Genomic DNA, 26,792 nt, shown 5'->3' with positions numbered 1-26,792 from the left:
ACCATGGCAGCAAACCGCACATGCATCCATATGATGGAAACATAATCCTGTGAGAAGCTGTCTGCTAAGAATAGATGCAGTCGTGTTGTTTCATCGTGAAGCATGAGGTTGCTGACTTCTCACAGAATCACAGTCATGCCCTGCAATGCTTTTCAAACCATATGAATTTGCATTTTAGCTTTAGAGCCTTGCTTCTGAGACAGTGGATGGCAGATACCACTGCCTTTCACCTTGAATTAGATTGAATAAATATAAGTTATTTAAGAAAAACAATGGAGGGCATCTATGCATATTTAAATGAAATCACTTTGCACATACATGGCATTTATGTTTTTTCTTAGACATGTTACAGCCATCTATGACCAACAATATCAATGAGTATTAGAATTACTGTCTAGTCCTAGGCAAGCCAAGACCAAGTTGGCTTAGTAAACACAGAGAAACTTGCAATATTTATGGATTTATGTCCACTTATGAGGTAGAATTTAGCCACAGTAGAACTTTGAGATTCGGTTTATTTATGGAATGATTCTTGAAGTTGAGTCACGACTGAATGAAAATCAATCCACTTTCATGCTTGCAGATGCCAGTAACAAAGTGCTACAAATTATTTGAAATACTTATGTCATCTGTAGAAAATGTGAAAATGTAACAAGCATGATAAAAAAAAAAAAAAAACAGCCAGAGAGCATTAAAATGGAGATCACAAAAGATTATTTAAACGATGAGCTCACAAAGCAGAAGGGAAACATGAAAGGGATCAACAACACAGCCACATGTCAAAAGACTGTTTAAGAAGAGATTTAGTAAACACTAAAGATGTCGCTCTATGATCTCAGTAGAGGCATTGTTCCACAGTTTGGGTGTTGCAATGGAAAAGGCCAAAACCTTGAAACTACCAGCCGAGTCCCATTTACTGATCAAAGAGAGGCCTCTGGACATGAGAGGCTGAGAGGTTTTAAATATAATTTGGAGCAAGGACATTTATTGCTTTGAGAGTGATTCCTAGAATAATAAATCAATGCCAAACCTCACAGGTAGTCAGTCTGAATTGGCCAGTAAAGAAGTGATATGTTCATATCTCTTAGCGCCAGTTAAGAATTTGAAATGAGCTGAATTACACCATTTTTAGAGCCAGAAACTGTGGAAAAAGCTGTGGAGAGAGCAGAGAGGAGACAAGTATGGAAAGAAATTAGAGAGATTGAGAGGAAGATAAAACATACTGGATCTGTAAAATAAATGTAGCAGGGTTGAAATATGATAAACAAAGAAGCAAGTTGTCAGCAAGTTGATATACATTCAGCATGGTGAAGCATCTTTCTAGAACTGATGTGCATAGTAGTGTGAAAAACACATAGCCTTAGTCTGTAGAGGTGGTAAAAATAGTAATTTTTTTGTAAATTGAACAGTCAAAGAAATGCAGCTTTGTTTTGTATATAAGTTATAGAACTATTACTGTGTTTACGGCACAGGAGACATTTGAGTTATCTCTACTTCTAGCCATCCTTGTGTTGTTTCAATAGAGGTGAAAGATTTTATATTGCAGTGAAAAATGAGCCCACAGCAAGTACAAATGTCACATAAACAAAAAATCCCCAGAAACTGCTTGGAGTTCAGGAGGTTTAGACAGGTTTTGCCTTCCTGTAGAAGACAAATAGCCACCATTGTCTGGGATATTTTGCATAAGCCAACTCTACATACTGTTTTTGACAGGGTTTGGGGCATATTTTCCAGTGAGAAAGTTAAAATATCACTGCATAACCTGTCCATTTATGCATGTCTGTGTTTGTCTAGGAACCTATGTCACACAGGTGACTGCCACAGATGCAGATGACCCCACATATGGCAACAGCGCTCGCATCGTCTACAGCATCCTCCATGGCCAGCCCTACTTCTCTGTGGATCCCAAGACAGGTGAGCTGAAAACGGCAACTTGTTCTCAAACTTTTTTTTATTACAACCTCCATGACAAACCACAAATGACTTCTACAGCTGTATGAAGAAAAGTGTGACTTTTCCATGAACCCACAGCTCACACTCCCAGCTATATTCACCCCCCACTAGACGGCATGAAATTCAACTGGTCATGACACAGCGAGGGGTTCAGAGTTTCTCTTCAGTCCTGCACCTGAATGCTTAAAAACAAGCACCAAAGGGACGTAAAGATTTTCAGTCTTTTACCAACGGCATCTATGCTGAGGAGTAATTACTCTGAACACAAAGTGTCATGTTTCATTTTCATCCAGAGGAGCAGCTTTCCTCACCATTCTTCCTCCTTACAAACGCAGACTGCAAAGATTCCAAATCTTGAAGCAAAAGAGCTTTAACTGGTGAAACTACCCAACTGGTAGAAGTTTGGAGGGCGTTACCAACTGTGACTTTCTCTTTCTGTTGCTTTTCCATTATTACAAGATAGAGAGAGTTGCCCTTTTGAAACTTTATCTCTTTTGAATTCTAGCATCTGACAAATCAGTATAACATCAATAAATAACCTTTACATGATTTGAAAAAAGGTGTTTTTAATGAAAAAATGTATGTAAGATGTTGCCTTGGTCTAGATCTTCGACTCCTTCTACACTGACTTGTTTTTCTGGGTCAGTTACAAGAAAACAGTGATTTCCATTAGTGGAAGGATCAACTATTTACCTGTCAGTGCCGTGGGCTGGAGTTATGGATTTGTCAAGCTGTGTGCGAGAGCCAAGAAGAAATCATAATAGAAAAAATATGAGAATGAGGAGGAGTAAGACCAACATTGTGCTTTCTTTTGCTTTACTGAGCATTTAAAACCTCACCAAAAACCAGTATGTGGGCATAGCTACACATCAGGGTGGGCTTGAAAAGATCTTAGATTCAGGCAGATGCACTGGTCTCTAGTGGTTAGTTAATCCCCTCCGCGATGGAAACTGTCGAGCATGGAGGCAACGTCGGACTGAAGATAGAAAGGGCGCGTAGCAAGTTGACAATTCTGTCTGATATCGGGCAATGTAAGGGTTCACTAGAGTCCACATGGCATAAATTTCATCATCTCATGAAAACTGAGAGTACCTACAAGCCCCTCAGTGGACTTCTGTGTGCCATTACGCTACATTCACGTTCTTAGAAAAACAATAAACAGACCACATCTGCCTTCATATGAAATCATGGATCCACTCGTTAGCGCCTCAAAGAGCAGTTTCTGGGACTCGGGGAGGTTTTTATTTGAAATTTCTCAGTTTTTATGTACTAAAACATTTTTGTTCTGTATTTTGGGTGTCACATTACTACTTCAGCACTTCTGCATTAAGTTTCTTACCGTCTCTGTGTGTCGGTTCTGATTCATAAGCCTTGGCAAGACTGCACAGGATCTATGTTCATAGGAGGAAAAACTAGATATGACCTACTCTGCATGTATGCACGCAGGACTCCAACAGACTAGACAACAAAAACTGTAAAATAGCAGCAACTATGCAATCATGATGTTGACGATTGTCCGTGTGCTGTCCAGAAGGAAACATACTTAAGGCTTAAAGCTGGAAGGATCAATCACAATGTGTTCCTCATGTCTCTGCATTGACTCTTACCACTCATTTTTCTGTCCCGATGTAAAGTTTTACCCTAGAAGTGCGTGTTGGATGACCCATGACACAACCCATGTTGTAACTGAGACAGCAACGTCACAATGTCTTCATGACAAAAATCCTAGACAAATGTCTCCAGATGTGACATCCATGACGCGAAACACCGTCTATTCACAGATGACTTAAACAACTTTCATTATCTCACGACAGTCCGTAATGCTTTAGACTGGAGGACAATAGTAGCCCCCATGTTAGACATGGAAGAAATAGTCTTTGATAGGGGCCTAAGGTGAGTACCTGCTGAGGAGACACAGGGCGACAGAGTGTTGAGGGATGTGCTGGAACAAATCTGATTCAATCCAGCTTCAACTCATAACATGCAGGGCTGAAATGATCTGCTGCTAATGTCACCTTCAGAGGTCTGGTAGCGTTCAGGTCTCAGCAGGTAGAAGCTGTTTTGGCAGCACATGAAGGAGAGATATTCAGGAAGAGTGTCGTCCTAGTTTCTGATACTGTCAGGAAGGGTTTTGCTTTATCTGAAAGGGATCAATAGACATTTTGGAAACTTGACTTATCTGAATTTTGCAGAGAGTAAAATGAGACGATTGCTAACACTTTTTTGCTACAAGAACAATTGGTGTAGCTATGATTTTTGATTTGACAATTGAATAGAAGGATGATTAGAATTATTTTGGATGGGTTTTACATTGAAAAGCATTTGAAACTAAATTTTGGAGACTCATAATGGACCACAAATTTACTTGAAAATACTATATAGGGGGTCCTCAACTTGCGTCGAAGTTTGGTTCCTACGGATCAACGTAAGCGAATTTTTGCCGTACGTGGGAACTCTGGCAAAAATGTAAACAAAGCCAATATGTGTATCACAATGTTGATCGGTACTTTATAAAGTCATGAATACCAATGACTTTCACCCATGTATGAGTCATTTTACAATAAGAAAACAGAATATGTTGCACTGTTTTTATGACTTTAGCCTTTTATTATATCTGCTTTTACTTCCTTGGAGATGGGTTTCCTTTTCTTCAAAGTGCTGCCATCAGAAGAGTCTGACTGATGGTTGGGAGCCATAATGAAGGGCAAAAAGTTAGTAAATGTAGCACAATCCAAGGCGGTGTAAACCAGCAAATGTAAACAAAGCCGTCTCATAGCGCCACATGACAACGTATTCATCTCCACTCACCAACTAGTTCCATGTAACCAATTCTGACATAACAGCGAAACATCCTACTCCATAAACCGAGGACCCCGAATTACTATTAGTAGAGTATTAATACACAGGTAATAAGTTTTTACCGAGTCCTTTTTAGGTCACAAAATGTGTCGAAGTGGTTTGGGTTACAGTGTATTTTTTATTTTGTAAAATTGGCATTGTAATTTTTACATTGAAATGAACAGAACAAAAATAAATTGAATAAATAAACAAAGCAAGCAACACAACTTCTTATAATCTTTAATACTCAAATAAAGCAGGGAAAATGAGAAATACACACTAATGCAATATTCCACAGATGATTTAAAAGCTGCTTTTAGGTGGTGCATTCTCCCTCCGTCATGAATTTTGGATCACCGGTTGTCACAGACGTATTGTTTGCTTTGCTCCGTTTGAAACTCAGATCAAAGGGTTTTAGATTTGACATTGTTTTGCTTCTCTTGATGCTGTGCAGATTTGCTTTGTTTTTTCCTCAGCAGACCAGTTTCATGCAGCATTTCATTTTGCACCGTGCATCCTGGGAGAAAGAGATTGTTCCATCACCTAAGACTTATTGTGGTTCACAGCAGTTTTGTACATGTGGGAGCAGCAGCCTTTAAAGTACACATTCATTCATCTCCACACTCAGTCCTTTCAGATGGGGAGTGCTGCTGTTGGGTGCCCTTGCTGCTCTTATTTTGAAATGTCTTTTTCTTTCTTGCTTTAGTATTGTCTGATTCTGATTCACCACGTAGATGAATTTATTTGTTTATTTTAAATTTCAGTTTGCAAATTGCATGGAAGTAAAGTAAATGTCATGGTTGTAACATCAAGGTCACATTCATACCTTTTTTCTAGAGCGTTCAACCTCGTTTGTCATGGACTTTAGCTCCCATCATGTGACCTAAATGTGCCTCCTCATGCCACGCTAACACAGGTGGTCATATATGAGGATGCACTGAGAGATGAAGTTAAAATCTCTCCAAAACAATTAGAAAATCGGGGTTGATCAGCTATTAATATTTGCTCATGTCTTGATTTTACAAAATAGTAGTCAAGCTGTCGATAATAATTGTTTTTAATTGTAATTAGTCACTTATTTTTGTCTGATAACGTCCAGGATTCTTTGATTTCATCCTAAAGTAAAGGCTTTTTTGTCTGCTGTACCAGAAATGTCTGCTCCTGTATTCAGTCTTACATTTTTCTTTGAGAATAAAAAAGAACAGACATCAATATTATCTTGAAGCAGCCAATCAGATGTTGCATGAATCCGTCAGTCTGAGCTGGACCACAGGCAGAGCAGACGGTTGTAGTTAACCAGGCAGCAGCTGCCACACAGTAAACTAAACTCACGTCTTTTCCTGCACTTTGCCTCTTCGCTGAATCGCGGACTTTCAGACTTCCACTTGATCTAGCAGTTAGCTAATTAGCTTCTCTGCTGCGACGCATTTAACAGCTGCAAATGTTGCTTGGGTGGATCACCAACACCGGCAGCAACACGTTATCTGTACATGACAAGCAGCTGCAGCACAACTTTGTTTACTTTGACGTTTGTTCCCAACTGTTTAATGCTTAGACTGTGACTGCCTGCTAGCTGCTGTCAGCCAAACACAGACAGAGACATGCCCCTCCAGCTGAGAGATAAGAGAGCATATTGATCCAGACTATTTTCCTTTTTTATAATATAGCACATTATTTTTAACGACAAAAACGGATGACTCAGTGTGATTTCAGTCGATACAAATGCATGATTACTAGTCCTAAGTGCAGCCCCGTGTACTACTGCTCTTATTCTTTGCACTTCTGCCTGAATCTGTACTTTTCTTATCTTTGCTTAGTCCAGTCAAAAAGCTTTAGTGTGCGGTAAAGTAGCACGTGAAAAGGTTAACGCAGTGAGAGAAAGAGCCCAAGTGTGATGGTGTGATGTTCAAAATAGAGTGCTGTTAAAGTTCATTTTGTACACTCTTTGACTCGTTTCTTCACCTTCACTCCTCACAACGAGGGAGACTACAGAAATTTAACAAAAGTTCCGTACGATAGCGTTGCTTATTTAAACCGACAATTCGGAAAGAGTTGTTTTTACCTTGCTGACATGTTTTGACAGCTTCTGCTGTCTTCCTCAGAGCGTCATCTGACGTTTGCTGACGTGTCCTTTTTATCACGTGGTCAGTTTGACAGATCTGTCAGAATCTGTCAAACTGACCACGCCTCCCACCGTCCGGTGGTCTCTGGAGGATGGAGTCCCAAGTGTGCGAGAGGATGTAGGCTTTCTCGTCCCGGTTCATGGTGCAGCCCGCCCGCTTCCTGATCTCAATGGCTTCCCTGATCCATCGTCTCTGTTTATTAGACTCCGAGGTTATAATCCTCCCCCCGTTCCAATCCATAACGTGGTTCTGTCTTCTGCAATGATCCGTGAAGGCTGATTTTTTTATTTTCTTGTTCGGCTTTCTCTTTTTGTGGTCTTGTAAGGCGTCCAATTCTGACAGATCAGTCAAACCAACCACGTGATAAAAAGGACACGTCAGCAAACGTCAGATGAGGAAGACAGCAGAGGCTGTAGAAACATGTCAGCAAGGTAACACAACTCTTTCTGAATTGTCGGTTTAAATAAGTAACACTATCGTATAGTATACAACGACAAAATGAACCTAATCCAACTCTTAACAAAATTTCCTTTCTTTGAAACTTTCATTTTCAATCGCCTTCAATTAACTATGATGTGTGGTACAGCAGCGTTCACAATTTGGCCGAATTTTTTAAAATTTAATCCATACGTGCACCCATGTCAAGTCTTTTTAAATGGAACATGGTGTTCACTGTGTAAATTATGGCCCCTATTAGAAGAAAATAGATCATTAATCAGGGTATTCTTTTAGGTGGGGCTACCTTGTGATGACAGATCACCGGCATGCATAGTGTCCTCTGTTTTTCCAGCCGTGCTGTTTCAAAAGGCGAACATGGGAAAAGCTCAATGCTTCAAAAGGGTAATTCACAAACCAATAGCTGACATGATGATCACTACGTCCATCTTTTAGATATACAGTCGATGATCCTCGCTAAGCATCCTGTCTCCTTGAGATGCATTTTAGGTGTTGAGACATCCTTCAAGATGGAACATTAAAACTGTTTTTCACGTCACAGGCAGGAGGATGGAAGAGGAATGAGACGAGGAGGCACAGCATAGAGAATGGATGTATTTTGCCAACTTTGTTCCACAAGGAGAATGAATTATAAAGCTGTGGACACTCAAGGAGGCAAAGTTGTTGTTCTGCTACTTTTCTCGTCCACACGTGTTCACTCGGACGTCTCAGTTACATATATGTGCAGTAGGTCATATCTACATATTCTGCTTCCATTCCAGGTGGTACACTCCTGGATCTCTTTGGTTTGATCACAAATCATTCAATTCATTTAAACCTCTGCTTTGTGTTGCCCACTGTAGCTCACAAACATCTCACGGTGAATCTACTCAACTCAGAAGTACAGTGGTTCATGAATTCAATAAAACATCACATAAACTGGAAAAAAAACGCTTAGTAATGAATACTTTTAGTACCTACTTTAAACCACTGAGAACAAAACAATGCAGAATCTCCAATCACGTGACACTAAAAAGCAATCAGTTTTCTCCATATGCTGGCAGGAGAGTGTCTTCATATAGAATATCTCTGCTTATAGTAAGAAAAAGACTGACAGAGAGCACTTTGAGGGTTCTTTTGTCCACTGCAGCCAATAATTTGGGCAGAAAAGTGACCAGATGACAATCAAATCCTGAATAGTAATTCGGAGGCAGTATTACGTTCAGAGAATTGCTGCAGTGCTACTTAGGAATGACTGTAGCAAAAGTGTTGTACATACTGTAAAACAGGCACTGATGTTTTGAACATTTAAGGGAAAACAAAGTCACACCATTGCCAACACTTCCAAGTATATCTTACTACCAACTTCTGGCCACAGCATCAGTGAATGACTTCAGTTGTGAAATACCCAATGAATTCAAAAGACCTTCATTGATTATTTAGTCAAATTTCCCTTTCTAATTTCAGGAGGTAACTTTGACAATACAAAGTTGTTTTGTTTTTCACTTGGTTCATGAGTAAAGTCATTCAGACATGCAGGAGTCAAAGTGCTTTTGGGACTTTTTCTGCTCAGAGTTTGGAGATCTCTGATTGCTTTACCAAACCTACTGTACTCCATTTTGGACAGTGTCGTTGGATTTGGGACACTTTTCAGTCATCGCTCCTTGTGGCCTGAATCTGTCAGTTTTTGCCTGAACCATTACAGTTCCATCCATTGCTTTACCCGTTTCTTCTTTGGATTTTTCTTTAAAGCAAAGGTAACACATCTGTCTCAGAATTAACAAGAATTTAGCTTTCAATCATTTTCATAACGTCTTGATTAAGTTCTAATTTATTCTTGACGAGATGCCAGAGCATTATGAAAAACATTCATCACACGTTCACTGAGTTCTTTACATAGTTTGACAGACCAACAGTCTAAAACCAAAAGAACAGGCAAAATATCACCTTTGAGAAGCTGGAGGAAGGAATTTTCAAACTGTGTTTGAATTGATTAATTGTTAGTTTCTCGCTTTCTCAATTAATTATTTTGCTGTAAATTGTTTTCTGAAAATTGGTGCCGATAAATAAAAACGGTTATTTGAGGACTGGAAACTGACTTCAGGCACTGTATTGTCATGCTGGTCAAATTCAGACTAGAATCCTAATCTTAAGTGTCTGTCTCTTTATCTGGAAGACTTAAAATCACTGTGAAATCACTTTTCAACATCTCCCCTGACACCGCTCTTCCTCCAGGAGTGATCAGGACAGCTCTGGCCAACATGGACCGTGAGGTGAAAGAGGAATACCAGGTTCTTCTGCAGGCCAAAGACATGGGAGGGCAGCTGGGGGGTCTGGCCTCCACCACCACCATCAACATCACCCTGGGCGACGTCAATGACAACCCGCCACGCTTCGCGAAGAGTAAGGAAGTCCCAACAATGATGTCTGATTGCTGATTATTTGGATGGATGAATGAGTCTTTGATTGGTTTGTCTGTCAAGATGGATGAGGAAAATTGACCTTTTTTGAACTATGAATGGCTGTTCCTTTACTTGACTCTCATTGCTGTGATTTTCTCAGGTATTTTCCATCTCCGGGTGCCAGAATCGGCGGCAGTGGGCTCAGCTGTGGGTCGGATTCTGGCCCATGATCTGGATGCTGGCAGCAATGCATGGGTGGATTACACCATTGTTCCAGGAGATGAGGGCAACATGTTTGACATCGTCTCTAATAAAGAAAGTCAAGAGGGAGTCGTGATCCTGAAAAAGGTAAATTGGCCTTCACCCCGCTGTACTGTGCCAGCTTCATGTACATAATACAGTATTAGGTCATGTCTTTTCACAAAATGTGCGCATATGACCGGCATGGGGGATCAGGTATATAATTATCTTTAGCATAATGTGTCAGTTAAACATAATGTACAATTCCGCTTCACCAGTTCAGAAAAGTTATGTCACTCTTTTACTAAGTTTGTCTTTTCCCTGTCTGACCTTACCATTTCAAAGCTGTAATCAATCTTGATTGATTTGAGCTTAATGGTGTTAACAGAAAAGCTGTTTTTAAAACTTCTGGAGTCCTGGGGTCAGCAGAACTCCAGAAATGCTGCAGAATAAGTTGATGGGTTGTTGTTGTCTTGTCGAGGACGTGGCGATGAGCTGCCTGTGGCTTCAAGCACAACAGTTCACAGTGATTTCTCTTTCCTGTTCCACCACTCTGTGTATCTGACATATAATCATTAACTTTAGTCAGTGAAAAACACGTTGAGTTTCCTGTGACTGCTTCACACTGGAATCTATCCTCTGGCTTTCAGTTTGAAGCGGTGGTACCATGCGTTTGCTTTATTTGAGACTGAATGCAGCTCTGGTGAGGCTGATATTATAAAACCATCATAATAGAAGATAGTTAATTCTATAAATAGAAGACATGTGTGCCCCATAAGGCAATCTGAGTCCTGTGCTGGAAATGTGGACTCCGTCACTCACCCTTATATTAGAGGGTCACCGAGGAAACTGGGTTTAAAATACAAGAGATTTGAATGTGAAACATCAGTGCAGCGATTTTTATTTATTTAATTTTTTTTTAACTTTTTGACAGTAGTTTATTCATGGTCAAAAAATGGTTACATGGATTAGATTTTATGTTTTTTTGACGTCTGTAATCTCTTTGATCATTTGCTATCTTATTCTGTTTATATGGAGGGTTTTGTGCATCCCTGTGACCCTGGCAGCTTTGTTTGATGCATTAGCTCCACCAGTACGGCATCCCAAGGCCCATTTGTCCCCATGGGGGGTACCAAGCCAAGCGTGATTCACAGACTCTCTATAAATCAAAGCTATAACATACAGAAGAAGGAAACCAGGCTCTCTTCCTGGAGTCAAACTGGGTTAGAGAATCTGGATCTGGTGACCTGATCGTGACCCGTGGAGCTGCCACTCTGTGCCGTCACCACCTCTGGGGAAAAGCACCAGACCAAAGTAAAACTCTATTAGGGTCTATTTCTATTAGGGTCATTCTGTATGAAATCAACCAATTTTAAGAAAAATTCGCACCTGACCCTCTCAGATTTTGCTAAGTTTTTACATACATTTAGTACATTATGTATGATGGGAAAATCCAAAATTTGAATGCTTTATTGTCATTAGTTTCAAAGTTATGGCCATTTGAAGTAGGTAGGGGGTACCCTATTATTGCAGCCAAAATTAAGACTTGAAATTTTCGACCATTTTCAGACTTCTATAACTTCTGAACAACAAAAGATAGAGATCTGACATTTTCAGAATCATTTCACAGTGACCTATAGTCCTCAGAAATGTGGAAATATTTACTTTATATTTATAATTGCATGTTACAGAGAATGACAAAGTTGCGATTTTATCCATCATGAACTTCTAAACTGCTGCATTTGGCCACCCATTACACACAAACTAATCATCATATCCATTAGAGATTTTATGTGGTATAATGTGGCTATCTAAGGACTGGATCTGTATAAAATGAAAGTGCTATGGTATGTAATGCATGAAATATGAACAGCTAAAGATCAAAAATATCTGTCCCACCTTCAGATTCAAAGGTCAGTATCAGCAATTGGGATAGGTGGTATCAAAGAATAAAAGACATCATGTGAAATTACAGGAATTTCCCTAAATTTTGACACCAAGCACAACTTGCTTCTATAAACCCTTCTATGTTTAATGTTGACCTTTGAATCCATAATGGAATGACCCATTACAAAATCAAGCATAAGATTAATGAAAGCTGTAGACAGCCCATCTTCAATCTCTGCACAGCCTATCTGACACCCTTTAATCTTGGAGATGCACTTGAGCCTGCTGTGCTTTTGTTCATTCATTTACTGCACGCCTGCACTGACCCCTAACCTAAAAGCCATGCTGCTGCTTCAACTACTGACAGGATTTCAAAAGCTTCACCTCGACCCCAGCATCCACCTGTATCTGATTCCTGCTTCTTCCCTGGGAGAGGTTAGTGTCATTGCCCTCTACTCCCTGCTGAATTCAACTCAATGTTTGCTTATGGGGATCAACAAGGACAGCAAGCACTAATGCTGTACGTATTTTATTCCAACATAAAAGCTTGTTTCAAATAAAGGCTTTTTGTGCAGCTACAGTCAATAATGAAGTGTTTTTGAATGAAGTCAGCACAATATGTTGGATATTACTTTACACTGTAGTAAATGCATGCCCAAAGAGGCTAAATATGTTATGAAATACCCTCAGATCCATGCCGTAAAAAGGCAATTTTCAGTCAGTAATAGCAATGCAATTCTTTTGATATCCTCAAATCAAATGCTGCATCCCACCGTACTGTCCTGTTGGTTCGAACCAGAGGCACATTTTGCTAGCATCAGCAGTTCACTGCTGAAATGCTGTCAGTGATCTAAGTGTGGGAGGAATGTTCTACTCTGATCCTCATCATTCTGCCTCTTAACCTTCCATTGAACCAAGCTATTAGACTAGATAATGCGTTACACACTTGCAAACACACACAAAACAGCCTTCATTTTGCTGCATCAGCCGCTGGATTCCCCTGCTTACAGAAGATCTATGGTATATAATGAAGGGATGGGGAGAGAAAAGAAAGAAAGGAAGGTGTAGAGGGAAGTAGAAGGAACAAAGGGAGAGAAATGCAAACTTCAATACAGAAGAGTTTCAGTCGACCAGCAGGTTTGAACCGAGAAGGAAGGGATTATCTTCATCCAAAAATGTATAAATAAGCAACTTTGATGGACAGAGATGAGTTCTAAGGGTTAAAACTCCTCCAAAAGAAGCCGTGTAAGGACTTGAGTAAACTTAAACTCCGTTAAATGCTTCGTCTAGAGGGATACCACCTCGTATCGCGCTAGCATACACACCCACTGTGAAACACACACCGTAACACACAGTGCATATGTCACATCAAATCAAGCCGTTCGGTATCAGAGGACCGCGGAGGCTTTTATTTCAGACCGTCCTCTAAATCGGAACAGACACGACAGCTACTTTCAGAGCACGAAACTTTGCCAGTGACGTCTATTATTTTAGAAATGAGATAAGCCATAAATCCGCGGCTCTCCACGCTGACATTTCGTCCCTGCTCACCGTTTCAAAACAAAGAGGCATTTGTGGAGCATCAGAAATAAGTCAGCGCATCAATCACAAACATTTGGCCAAATTACGCTTCAAAACTTTTTGCGTACAATATCTTGCATCTTTATTCAAAGGTACAAGGAACAGCAGAACAGTAGATTGGTATTACTGTGAAAATGTTGAAATCTATAAACTGGTAATAGTTCAGACTTGATGCATGCAGTATTTTAAATTCAGGGCTGAAAGCAGACAGAAATTATCCTACAGTATATAGATACATATTAGAATTCAGTTCAAATGGTGAAAGACAAAACAGATTACAGATGAGATACCTGATGCATTTTCCCCCTGGAAGACTTTATCATAGAGAAGCAAAATGACTGTTCACCAGGGTTACAGATGAAGGACATGAACTTTTTTAATGTGAACTAAGCTCCTGAAGAACCTTTAATTTTCAAGTTAATTCACTGCACAAAAGGAGGCCATTGAAAAAGAATCAGTAAACAGCAAGAATGCTCAGGTTGACATCCTAAGTTTGTGATTTACAGGTGAAAAATTAGCTTTGGGAAAGATTTTCAGCAGTGTCCTGTAATCTTAGATGGATGCCGTTCATTGAGGCTGATTTAATGCGATGTCCTTCTCACTAGCTGGACTGTCACAGAAACTCAGATTTCCACTTAACACTCTTGTTCCAAATGTGAAGCACTAGTGATTGTGTTTTTCAGAGATTATTCAAGTAGAGCTCCGTCTGTGGCGTCCGTTTAGAACGAGGATCACTGTGACTCTGATTAGTGGTCCTGTGGCCCGTTCTACACCTCCTGATTACTGCTTCGGTTGTGTTTAATCTGATTTTTAGTTGGTCTCCTGTCTTCCTGTACTCGTTTCTGTCTCTGAAGTGTCACTGTCAAATTTTCTTGTTCAGAAACTCTTTTCCTTGTGGAGCTGTGATGCAGACATGCCGACAGGTCCTAAGACTAGAGGGAGCTGGTGTTCCTTGGTCATTTTGTAGTTATTATAAAGCTGATTGGAAATCGCAGGTGTCTTTGTGATTTCAAGGAAAACAAGTTTTCTAATTGTGCTTTGGTGATCACAGATGTATTCACTTTTGTTTCATTGAATGTCAAGCATCAATTTTTGGTTTTTCATAATGAGACAGACGTTGCTTATGAGCTCAGGAGTGATGCAGTCATTGAGAGGTGATTTAGTTTTAAATCATTTCACTTTGAGGCAATATTTCACCAGTGTACTCATTTCTGCTGTAAACTGTAAATACCCCAGTATTTTAACCTAACATTTTAAATGAACTTTAATGTCTACGTGCTTTTGTCCAGAACTAAGCCGCAGTGTACCGCTAAGGACTTGTAATGTGCACTTCATTTATTAAATATACGTAAACTAAAAATTTGACTCCTTAATTTAAAATGTTTTGACAAACTCGAAAGCAGTTGCTCCTTGCTTCTCAACTTAGTTTGACGCCAAATTAAAATAAATCAGATTCCACACAGGTCTAGTTTGAGGGTAAAATTGAGCATGATGCAGTGATGGCTAGAAGTTGGGACTTTGCATGGCTATAGTCAGAGGATAAATGAGTTTTTGTGCTAATTTGCAGATCTCTACCACCTGTGCTGCATTGACTTCAGGGTCCTTGAAAATTAGGCACTTTTCATGGGGGGCAATGTTCAGCAGTCCATATCTCTCTAAACAATGTGCCTAGAGGGCTCCCCCTGTATAAGTTATAAGCCAGTCTGGTCTAGAGCAATACTAAATGGTGCTAAGACATTAATCTGTAAGATTTCTGGTATTTTTAACACCCTTAACCCTACTCACGAGTGTTTTTACAAATAATTTATACATTTTGGGCAAGCCCCCCTGCTCTCTAGAGACTTCTCCTGAGTGTGTGTGTTGTTTCTAGGACATCATCAACATGTAGAGAGCTTGGAGAAAAATTTCAAGTCTCTTTGAGACCCAGAAGCAGAGATATAAGCATTTTAAAACCTAAAAATTCCAGGCGAGGATTGTGGGGAGGGCATTTTGGCCTAAATTATTAAAATTTGAAAATGCCATAACTCAAAAACTACTGGGAGTATAAGCCTGTAATTTTGCACACAAAGCTTTTTTATCATGATCTTCCACCACCAGCACCCACAGTAAAATTGAAGATGGTGCTGCAACCACCTTCCTGAATATTTGGTGTTTTTGGAGGGAATAAGCCTTTTGCTTCTCCATGTCATCAGCATCTCTGGATCATTCATGGTCCTGTAAGATTTTCCAGGTTATTGATATTCTGTCATTTCCTCTCAGAGAAGCCGCTCTCAGTAATCTTTCACTTATAGCTCCTGACTGTGTTTTATGATGCATGATTTATCGTAGTACTGTGTGATTCCTCATTCAAACACCTTTCATTGCAGTACCAACAGAGAGGATGTCAGTGTGACTGTTCCGTATTATTTAAACACTCATTAGCGTCAGCGTGAACATAATGAACAACCAGCAGCAGTGCTGTAGAGGTGTATTCACCTGCCAGGAATCACTAAAACAGACACACAACACCTGCTCACTTCTTCCCTTCATTGCTGCTCTTGTAAAACTGAAACTGGGACTTCCTGCTATGTTTGTGTATTTTCTAAGCTTCAGTGTTTTAAAGGAGCACATTGAGGTGATTTTGACAGCTTTCATTCCAGGAGCAAACATATGGATACGACAGGCTATCAGAATGAAAAGCCTGGATCTGCTGCTTCCCACATTAACGTTAAATTAATTTCAGCGTGTAGGTTAATTCCCATTCGTGGTTTTCCTTCGGTAAGCTTTCTGACTAAGGACACATCTGCACACATTCAGTATTCTCCTGATTCATTCTAGTGTGAATATCAGGAACTCGTGTGATTCTTTAACAGCGGTGTGAAGAAATGAATCACAGGTTCAGAAAAGTGTTTGAAAAAAGTGCAAAAACAGCAGGTTATGTGAGAAGCAGCCCTGCAGAGTGTTCTCCTTTAGTCTGCCTACAGTCTCCTCTCAGCTGTTCAGTACAGTAAGAGATTTTTTTAATATAACAAGGGACTCATTGAATGTCAGTGACAGACTTAAATAGATCAGGAGCTGTTACAGAGTACTTCTTATTCTTCTCCGCTGTGGCGTCCCTGCAGCCGGTACAGTACCCTGCATCAATGCACAGTATCCTGAGACTTCAAAAGACAAATCAGCAAATGTATTTTTAAAAAAAATAGCGTTAGGATGAGGTAGGGCTGCGCGATAAATCGAATTAATTCAATTAATTCGCCTTTTTAAAACCTGATGATTTGAAAAATTTGCCAAATCGTAAAATCGAGGCAAGCTTAAATATACAACAACACAGATTCTTCTTCTGTCTTTCACGACTTGTGCACCGGCGCTTGCTTTCGCCTCTCATCTCCTTCAGCCAAAACACTCACACTCCCATCATGGCGGACAGAACAGCAGACGAAGAGTTGGTCGCGAGAAAAGGGCCTCATGTTACATCAATTATATGGAAGTGGTTCAGCTTTGACCAGACTGACACAGAGCAAACTACAGTCATGTGCAAGGTTTGCAAAAGTACTGTGAAAATCAAGAACAGCAGCACAACTAACCTCTTTCAGCACCTCGGACAGAGGCATCCTAAAGAATGGGAGGAGTGCTGCAGCTACGGGAGTGCGGCATGGCTAGCACTAGCCATAGCAAACAAACCGCAAAGAAACAACAAAAATCGATTAAAATCATCCAAGATGACTAAAAAAATTGAGATTTTATTTTTTGGCCATATCGCCCAGCCCGAGGATGAGGTGTATTTAGGTGCAGGCTTTTGCTCTATCATTCTGTATGATTTAGATGTCTGTGGGTCTGCTAGCTGCATCTTGTTCATCACAGCTGTCATCATAATTAAGGACCACATCCTTGTTGCTGAAACGTCACACACAGGCTGCAAACTCTGCAGTGTCATTGGTTTTACTGTCATTTGAAAAGCAGCACACTGCAGCTCTAATGGACACGGATCTCCGGCCAAACACTCTCCTCTCTTCACACCTTCCCTCTCCTTTTCCTTTCTACTGTCTGTGGCAAGATGCCAATCAGTTAAATCCTCCCCGGCTCCCTGGCTGCCAGTCAGCCCTCTTCCCTTTCCCTTTCCCCTCACTTAACCTTACAAGTCTAGGTGTCAGCCAAGTGAAACACAGAGTGAATTTTATTGATCCAGAAGAGGTTCTTCCTCTCCCTTTTTTTAATCATGTTGCTGGTCTACAACAGACAGATTGAAATGAAACTCCTTTGCAGCTCAGCTATTTGAAACTCTATTAGAATGAGATCTTGTTTTGTCCTGTTTTCTCTCATCTGACTTCCATGCCCATCTATCTTTCTGTTAAAGTGCAATGCTGTGCGTCAGACAGTTCCTCTGAAAGGATTCACTCCACTAGTATATTCAGAGAGACAAACACTGACCACAAAGGAAGATTATCAATGAGAAGCAGGTGAAGATTCAATCACAAAAGGCTGTACTTTATTCCTTTATGTGCTCAGAAATGTCTATGCTTTGGTCATTTTTACATTTTACATTGTATAGTTTATTTGTTTTTCAGTAAATAACAACTGGTCTTATTCTTCCAAGATGAAAGCATCGCCACTAATTGCTGATAAATTTCATGCCGTATCCTTTAAATGCTGCCATTTTTATTCATCGGTTTAAGCAAAAAATAAATTCTGACAAGCAATCAAATTAATTTACTGTTTGAACAAATGGTCTTCAGAGTTCACTTCCAACCTTTATCTGTGACTCATCACAGGGAGAACATTTCTGTTTTGTATGAGTAATTATACTAAATAAACTTTCCTCAGTGTTAATCCCTTACTATTTTTTTAGTAAGTTTATTTGCTGTATTGTTTTCAAGATGAGACTGATGAGCTCCAAATGAATTACTTTCCTGCATAGATTGATTTTGCTTTTAGCCAGATAGATTTAGCTCTTACACTGCATAAACTCTACTTGCAAATGTCATTCCAGTTGCATGATGGCAGCATCCATTCCCAAACAGTTTTGCCTTTACTTCTGTGGCGCTGTCATGTCAACTGTCCATAGATGGAGTCTGTAGTTCCTCACTCCAGCAGTCTGTTGTTGACGATAAAACATTTCCCTTGTGGAAGAAAACAGAGGCAACAGCTGAAAACAATCAAAGTGTGCTTTTATTCTGCTGTGCTGTTCACTGTACACTGGCTTTAGACTGATTTCAAGCTCAGAATGGTTTCACAAGGTTTGCTCATCCTCTGCACCCACAGTGAGAATCAAACCTCTGCACCAACAAGTCACTACAAACTGCTCATTCCCCGTTGGAAAAGCTTCAGTCGACAACAAACGCGCGTTCTCAATGACAGCAGCTGTTTTGTTTTGACAACAGAAGAATCCAATTATAAAATGCTTTTACTGCTGCAGAATGTGTCCTTTTCTCCATCTGCAGTGTTTTGCTCCTCATACACATCAAACATGGGGAAATCTGTTACATTTATCTCAAAGTTATTGTGTATTTGGCAACAAATATAATGTAATTCCTTTTTATATCCAGTGGTATAAACCCAGGGACTTGATTAGACTTTAGTTTAATTTTTGGTTGCATTGTCTTGATAATATCTTGAGTGTGTTTTTCACATTGTGATGTTTAGTTTTTAATGAGCAAAAGTGCTAATGCCAACAATGAGTGACGGGCTGAGTTTATCTAAGCAATGCCCCTAGTTTCTACTTTTGTGCATTAAATTCTATTTGCAATGGATTGTTTGCATAGACTGCTTAAGTAGTCTGTATTTGATCTTGGTGGCCAAATACCTGCAAGTGTGTTGAGGTTCAGCTCACAGTGACTGGCATCTTGTCACTTCTCCTGGCTTTCAGTTTAGAGTAATATGATGATGAAGGGTCATGTCAGACGACATGGAAATCTTTAGTTTAATATAATCAGACAGGATGGACGGAGGAAGCACTGGCTACATTTCCAAACCAGGAGCACTTAATATTCATCCCTACATTCAAAATTAATTTTACCTGACATCTTTAGGAAAGGGCCTGCTCTTCAGCACACCTCAGGCAGCAGTGCAGCACCTGACCCCTGTATCCATCCTTGTGTATCGCTAATACACATGGGCAGCCAAGCGTGAAGCGGCTGGGATGAGCATCAGCACCTCTGCAGGAAAACGTCGGCGTGCAGGTGGGGAGAGAGTCACCGAGTTCAAGTGTCTTGTTCACGAGTCACTGTAGACCAGAGTGAGCGATTGACAGGCAGATTAGCGCTGCGTCTGATGTGATGTGAATTATTTGCAAGTCCGTCGTGATGAAGATTGAACTGAGCCGCAAAGCGAAACTGTCAGTTCACCAGTCAGTCTGCACTCCTGCCTTCACTATAGTCATGTCTTCTGGTGACTGAACAAAATAAACGAGATCACGGGTAAAAGCGGCCAAAGTTTATTCCATAGAGTAGATGGACTTACGTTCCAGGACGGGGTGATGAGCTCGTAAGAAGCTTCAACTACAACTGCTGCTCATTTGCTATGAAAGGTGCCAGCTGAGGAGTTCATGGCCTCTAACCAGGATGCCACCTTGGCTCTTCCCTAATGAGGTATTCCCTTTGGGTCCAACTAGGATTAAATTTGGTCATTGTGGTGGTATCTGAATATTAATTTTGAGATCCGAAGTGTATTTTTGAGACAAGCTAAATATTCGGATATTTGTCATTAATTGTTTTGTCACTCTCTAAATATTAGTCGAAAAAGACTCCTTCATTGTCTTCGATTGGTCAATGTATTTGCCAAACTGTGTTCATTTTTCTGCATATCTAGTACACAACATATACATGCTTTAATATTATAAAGACCCTCAACGGTGTTCAAGAATGATTTGAAGAACATGACCAAAAGTTCAAGGTGTTGGTTTGGCAAATTCCACTGATTTCATTCAGATCAAGCAGAAAATAATGGAAAACTAGTCCAATCCATGGAGGCTCCGACCTCGCAATTCCCAGAACTTAAAGGCTCTACTGCTAGCTTCTTGTTGCCTGATCGGACAGGCGTAAGAGGACTCCTTCAGAGCTCCATGGTGTTCATGTCTTGATGGATCTGAGCTGTTTTGGTGACATGAAGGAATGCAAACAACAGTAGGCAGGTGGTTTTGATGTTGGTTCTGATTTGTGTGTGTTGTTCTCAGAAGATGCTGGGTTCACGTGTGTCTGGATGTAATGATGCTTTTCTCTCAGCATTCCTAGCTCTCCTATGGAATTCATTTTGATCCAAAGGACACTAACCTGTGCTCAAGTCATTCTCTCCACTTTAAGCGGGTAGAAGCTCCAGCTCCAGTGAAGGCGGAACATGCGAATGGTTTTGCTGCTGATGAGATACAGCTTCCAACACCGGTCAAGCTGGGGGATGTGAATTGGCCTCAGCTTGAGATAACCTAGTTTGATATGTATATGAATGCATCTTGGTACAGTTTGCAGCTGCATTTCCATATCAAAGTTGCCGTCTCCTGCGTCTTCCCTCTGTGCATTCTCAAACAGATAACCATGGGAAAGAATGGAAATCGACCCTCCTCCGTGTCCAAATCCATCAGTGTGCACCACATTCATCAGAGTGATTGGACATCAATAACCAAATATGCTGCTTTTGAAGTCTCTACCGTGAGGAATTAATATATCACGATGCAGTCATGGTTGCTATGCAACAATGGGGCAGGTTATTCTGGTGTTGGGCTTGACTGAACTTCAGGTGTGAGCGTATAATACACATTCTTGGACGGATGGGGGTGACAGAGGGCTTAGGTTTGCTGATTGAGTGCTCAGCAGTGAAGGTTGTTCCACAGTTTCTGAAGCGTTCCTTTCAGTGCATTCATACCGTGTGTTGCTGATTGTTTTCTTTTATTCTTTGCTTTGGAGCACCTGCTGACATGTACATCTCATGAATGGAAAATCAAATCTCACTGTTTTATTTACTCTACATTTCAACCTGTCGTAGTAGTAGTGCAACATGCAAACAACATGGGGTTGAAGGCAACAATAGTTTAAAGTATGTGGTTCATCTGCAGTCAGTCATCTTTTGCCAGCTGAATGTGTTTTTAATCAAAATATTTAGTCTGTTCTGTATTTTTTTTTTACAGATATTTTATATACAGTAGCGCATTTTCCTGTTTTAAAGACACCATACTGAAGACACATCAAAGAACCAAATCTCAGCCATAATACATCTATATAGAAAACTCCAAAGTGCAAAAGTACAAAAACCATTGGACACTTGACTATTAATTGTTTCTTTGGCAAATGGTTTTGAAATTTACGTGATGTTTTATTGGGATCTTTATGCAGTGTTCATGAAGTCAGAGTTATTTTATGCCAATTATAAAAGACAGAGCCTGAAGAACAAAAAAATCTGTCCGCTCAAGTGTTTATTCTTTGAACCGATGCATTTATTACATTTGTCTACATTCACCAAAAGAAAGCTGAGACCTTATCTTTTAATTGTGGCTTTAATATCTCATTATTATGAGATTTCAGAATTATGTGAAAGTATGTGATGACTACAAGATCCGTATCTTGTAATTATATTGCGTTGTACTGTGAAAGCTCCGGGCTTCCTGTGCATCAACGCCGAGGATAATCTTCAACAGAAGTCATTGTAAATTAATTTTAGGATTTTAATTTGATACCTCTACCAGTGTTTCAGATTCCTGATTTAAGAGGTTTAATATAATTACCACACATTTAACCTGGGTTGTAATCCTCTCCATTAATAAGGATTTCAGTTTGTACAGAAAATGTGCTTAATATGCGCCCGTAGCTCACTGTTGCCCAGAGGCTCGCTTACAAATGAATTGAGATGTAATCATTTCTGCAGCTCTGTTCTCTTTTAATTTCATGCCAACATTTGTCTCCGTTCCTTTGTTCCTGTGTTTCTGCAGATGATCGACTATGAAACCAAGAAGTCCTACACTTTCAAGGTGGAAGCGTCCAATGCGCAGCTAGATCCCCGTTTCCTCCACCTGGGGCCCTTCAAAGACTCTGTGACTATCAAAGTGAACGTACTGGACGTGGACGAGCCTCCTGTTTTCACCAAGCCCTCCTACTCCATAGACATGTACGAGGACACTCCTCCAGGAACCATCATCGGCTCGGTGACGGCTCATGACCTAGATGCCAGCAGCAGCGCTGTCAGGTAATAAAGTCTTCATTAACCTGTGAAATGATTTCAGTCGCACCGTTTACGCAAACGCCAATCAGCAAACAGTAAGGTTTATAATTTGCATTCAGTATTAGTGATTTTATCATTATTTAATTTAAGACGTAGCCTTCATATGTGCAACATGGTATAATTTTTCCTCACCACGCAATAAATTCTGCTTTTACATGAATTCATTTAATACATTGCTGTTTTAAATTATCTGTACAGAAATGGTTCTATGAGATTAAGAGGGCCCAATCACAGGGCAAAGGAGGCAGGCTTCAGAAACAAAAACTGAAACTTTAGTAAATTACTACAAAAATAAGTAAAGTAAAAGATAAATGAAAAATTGCAGGGAGGAGAAGATGGTTAACCAAAAATCCAGAGAGACAACAGAAGCAAGACAGAGTCAAACAAAAGGCCTTAAAATCAGCTCAAGGGTCAAAGGTAGACAGACAAAGTGGCACCTGTAAAAGGGAGAGATGACAACATAGGTGTGTTTCAAAACCTATACGACCAAACTTTACAGTATGCCAGAAAAGAAAGAGTTAAAATGTCCCAATACGTGTGTCATCATCATCATGCATTTTACGTCCATTGGACCCCTTCCAGGATGTTAGACGGTCTTCTGGCATCTCGCAGTCTCTTTCTCCAATCATCCCTGTTGTCTGCCATGTCCATAGAGAGATTTCAGGCACGCAGCTCCTCCTTGATGGTCCCTTTCCATCAGGAGTGAAAGTTGTTTTAAATTCTTGCCGGAACTATTTGTAATAGTTCCGGAACATTCCGGCTTACTTTCAGCCCATTCCGTCGATGCTAACCATTGTAAATCCTGTTGAAAGTTTTTCAGCCAATCACAAGAACGTGTGGAATTTCAGGTGTAATTTATTGCTCGCCCCAGTGCAATATATCAAGCGCACCTATTTGCTATTGGCTGCTACTGGCCATAACAATCACTGTGTTACGGAAGTAGACACGCATGCGCACTCACGTACTGCAGAATGAACTCCGGTCGATATCTATGGATAGCAGGCAGGCCGGGCGGCGTACCCATAGATACCGGTGGAAGAGCGGCGTACCGCCAGCAGATCTTTTCCCGGAACTGTGTTCCGCCACCAGATCTTTTGCCGGTACGCAGTTCCGGACCGTTCCGGCTTACTTTCACCTCTGCTTTCCATGTGTGTAATATCTCATATACATATCCCAGAATACCAGCTTGCACGCTTTTCTGACCATTCTGACCCACAATCCTCTGCACAGGGAAAGATATGTGTTCAGGAAATTTTCAATTTTTGATGAAAATAACTACACTCTCCTTGCCCAGTTATTAATTCTCCAAAGAGTACTAGCTTTGAGTACTTCATTGTCTGGATCCTCTACCAATTGTTTTTGCCGTCATAAGGTCAGGTTTGTGATGTTCATCGCCCAATAATCAGTGCCTTCCGCTGCAGACATGAATTCGTACACTTGCGTGGGTCGTAATTGCTTTTTCACATGCAGTTCATGAACTTGTGCAGTTTCCTGTCTTCGGAGTATCGGAACAGTCGAGCGATTAACGCAAACATCAGTGAGATGTCATTTGTGTATCATCAAGACATCTATACACAAGTAGATGGGGAAAAACGTCCAGCATCACATGAGCCGTTGATGTCCTGTAGAGAGGATGATAAGGAACCAGATTACACGAGGAAATGCTTACATCGGTGCTGCTGAGTAAATGATTCCATGAGCAAATGGAAAACAAAGCAATTACACAAGTAAATGAAGAAACTGAGTGGTGTCTGGCTCAGAGTTGATCAGCAAGTTGAGTTTTGCTTAAGCTTGTAATGCAGAGAGCACAAAAACAGCTTATTGCACCCTGACAGAAGAGTGATCAAAGCCTAAGATGCACTATTATGACTAAGCAGTATATCCCAGTTGTATTAATACTGCACGCAACTGTACTTCCTTTGTAAAGGCAATTGTAGTTGATACTGAAAGGAAAAGGGAAAGTATGCTATTTAGAATGCAGAGTGAATATACACAGAATGTTTCAGAGAGGAGAGAAAACACACAATGGGAGGAATGAAAACCACCAGAGACAGACAAGAAAAGAGATATTTTCAAAGTGAAACCAACAAACCGAAGGCGATGACACTAATTCAGCAACATATATATATATATATACTGTATATATTTGCTATTTTAAAAATGCATAGTGTGAAGGAAAAATTGCTCACTTTCCCATGAATTAGTTTAGGACACCCTGATACTACTGACCTGAGGATGCAAACTAGCTCAGACAACTATTTGCTGATAGTGCAACAATAACAAGGTTAGATCCTGAACTAACAGTTCCAACGCCATATACGGAGGTTATAGCCTGCCTCTCAGACAGTATAAAACCTCAAGGACAGAGAGTCTCTGCAGATTTGGTACTGGCAATGTTGGCATGTTGGTATGCTACTTCTTGTATCAATTCTCCTGAATTCAGTAAAGCCTTATTCTCAACATCAGCCGTCTGAGTCTCCTGAGTGTTCCTGAGTTCGCCTCCTGGTTTCCTCACCTGACATCGCAGAATTCTCTAACACATAGTACCCTAGCTCTTCTGCATTTAGTTAAATATATGCTTCTGTGTCCAAGGAGAGAATAAGACAGGCAAAAACCAGCCCATCCGTCTGAAGAATCGCTACATAACGATATTTAACCGTCTCTATCATTTTGTGTCGTCATTGTCAGCTGTTGAAATTGTTCAGTCGTTATTTTGTTGGTAAAATTTTGTACGTTGCATCGTGGAATTGTTGACAGAATGTAGAGAAACAGTTTTCTTGATCCATAGTGGACAATATTGTGGACACAGTTATGCAAGAGCTGTAATTATTCTACAAGTAAATGCTGAAATCAAGCAAGAAATGTAAAACATTGAACTTTGAGACAAATCTTTTTTTTTTTTTAAATCTCATAAAAAGCCAATATGTAGCTGTTCTGGAACATATTCTAAAGGGTTACTGAAATATCTTTCACTTGTGTTGTTTGGATGTAGCAAGTATTGGATGGCAATAATTGTACTACAATTAAGACATTTTTCTGTCATAAGACTTCAGTTAAATCACAATCAGGTGCCAGAATTAACAGAAAGTTGAGTGGAAAAGGTTTGTCTTACTTCAGCTCTTTGACAACCAGTTATTTTAATGTATGAGACCTTCCTGGTGGGATCTGATGATTTACAGAAACATTAATGTACCCGACTAGTGTATTGACACTTATCAATGTTGTATTTAACCCGTTTTAAAACAGAAAGGCTTGAGTGATTCCTATTCATGAGAGTCCCAGACTGAGTCAGCTGCAAAATGAATCTCACTCACCAGTAAAGTGCTGGTTTGCTGTTTTTCTGTACTACTACTCTGGTGCCTATAAATAAATAAAGAGATAAAGACTTCCTCAGCGTGCCCCACAGCTAGAATGAGAGAATTTCTCACATTTGTGTCGACAAAGCGACAACCAGGCATCCATGTGAGCACTGATACTCGTCCTCCTCTCATGTGGACTCTATGCGCTGCTCGTATCTGTGCAGGTATTCGCTGGAGTGGCACACAGAGTCTGACAGCTGCTTCGACATTGACACCGTTGAGGGAACCGTTTCCACTAATGAATACCTGGACAGAGAAGCAGCTGTTCAACACAATATCACCGTGGTGGCGACCAAACTCAGTAAGTACTGCACGACAAAAACATCCCGCAACAAAATGTACACAGCCAGTCGTATCATTTGTGATGCTATTTATGGTGAGTATTTTTAGGAACAACCATTTCAAGGTTCAACCAGAGTTTGCTGTTTTTATTGTTAAGTGCTGTGTGGCATGTTTAGGATTCTGAATAGATCTGTTTTACAGTTACTGTTGAAGTTCTTTGTGCACTTAGATAGCGAATTTATTGAGAAGGTGTCAGTGTCTGAGGATTATGAACTCGCTGCATACAGTAAACAACAGAAGGTGCAATATTACTGAAATGTCAAGTGATTCAGAGTGTGTCACCTTAAAGTAATCACATTAGTTCAACAACGGGGTGTTTGCTCTTATGCAGACTGAATCCTGTCTACATGCAGGCTTTCATTCAGACAGAGATGAGTTTGTAGTGGTTAAATGAATAAGCAGAGAAGGACATTGAAATAGTTCCGAGAGTGGATATATTTTGCTTTGTTGAC

At 40.2% G+C, this 26,792-nt stretch overlaps 1 protein-coding gene across 1 annotated transcript in view; it reads left to right on the top strand.

Annotated features, from left to right (window-relative positions):
* LOC110962647 (cadherin-12-like) overlaps positions 1-26,792 on the top strand; it is a 140,273-nt gene that overhangs the window by 75,442 nt on the left and 38,039 nt on the right. The window contains exons 5-9 of the mRNA XM_022210641.2: positions 1,795-1,914; positions 9,585-9,752; positions 9,912-10,099; positions 22,350-22,603; positions 26,163-26,299. Coding sequence (XP_022066333.1) covers positions 1,795-1,914; positions 9,585-9,752; positions 9,912-10,099; positions 22,350-22,603; positions 26,163-26,299 — 867 coding nt within the window. The remainder of the gene's footprint in view (positions 1-1,794; positions 1,915-9,584; positions 9,753-9,911; positions 10,100-22,349; positions 22,604-26,162; positions 26,300-26,792) is intronic.

Source organism: Acanthochromis polyacanthus, chromosome 9, assembly GCF_021347895.1.
Source record: "Acanthochromis polyacanthus isolate Apoly-LR-REF ecotype Palm Island chromosome 9, KAUST_Apoly_ChrSc, whole genome shotgun sequence".
In the NCBI taxonomy this organism is placed as follows: Eukaryota; Metazoa; Chordata; class Actinopteri; family Pomacentridae; genus Acanthochromis; species Acanthochromis polyacanthus.
This window is presented reverse-complemented; position numbering and strand designations above follow the sequence as displayed.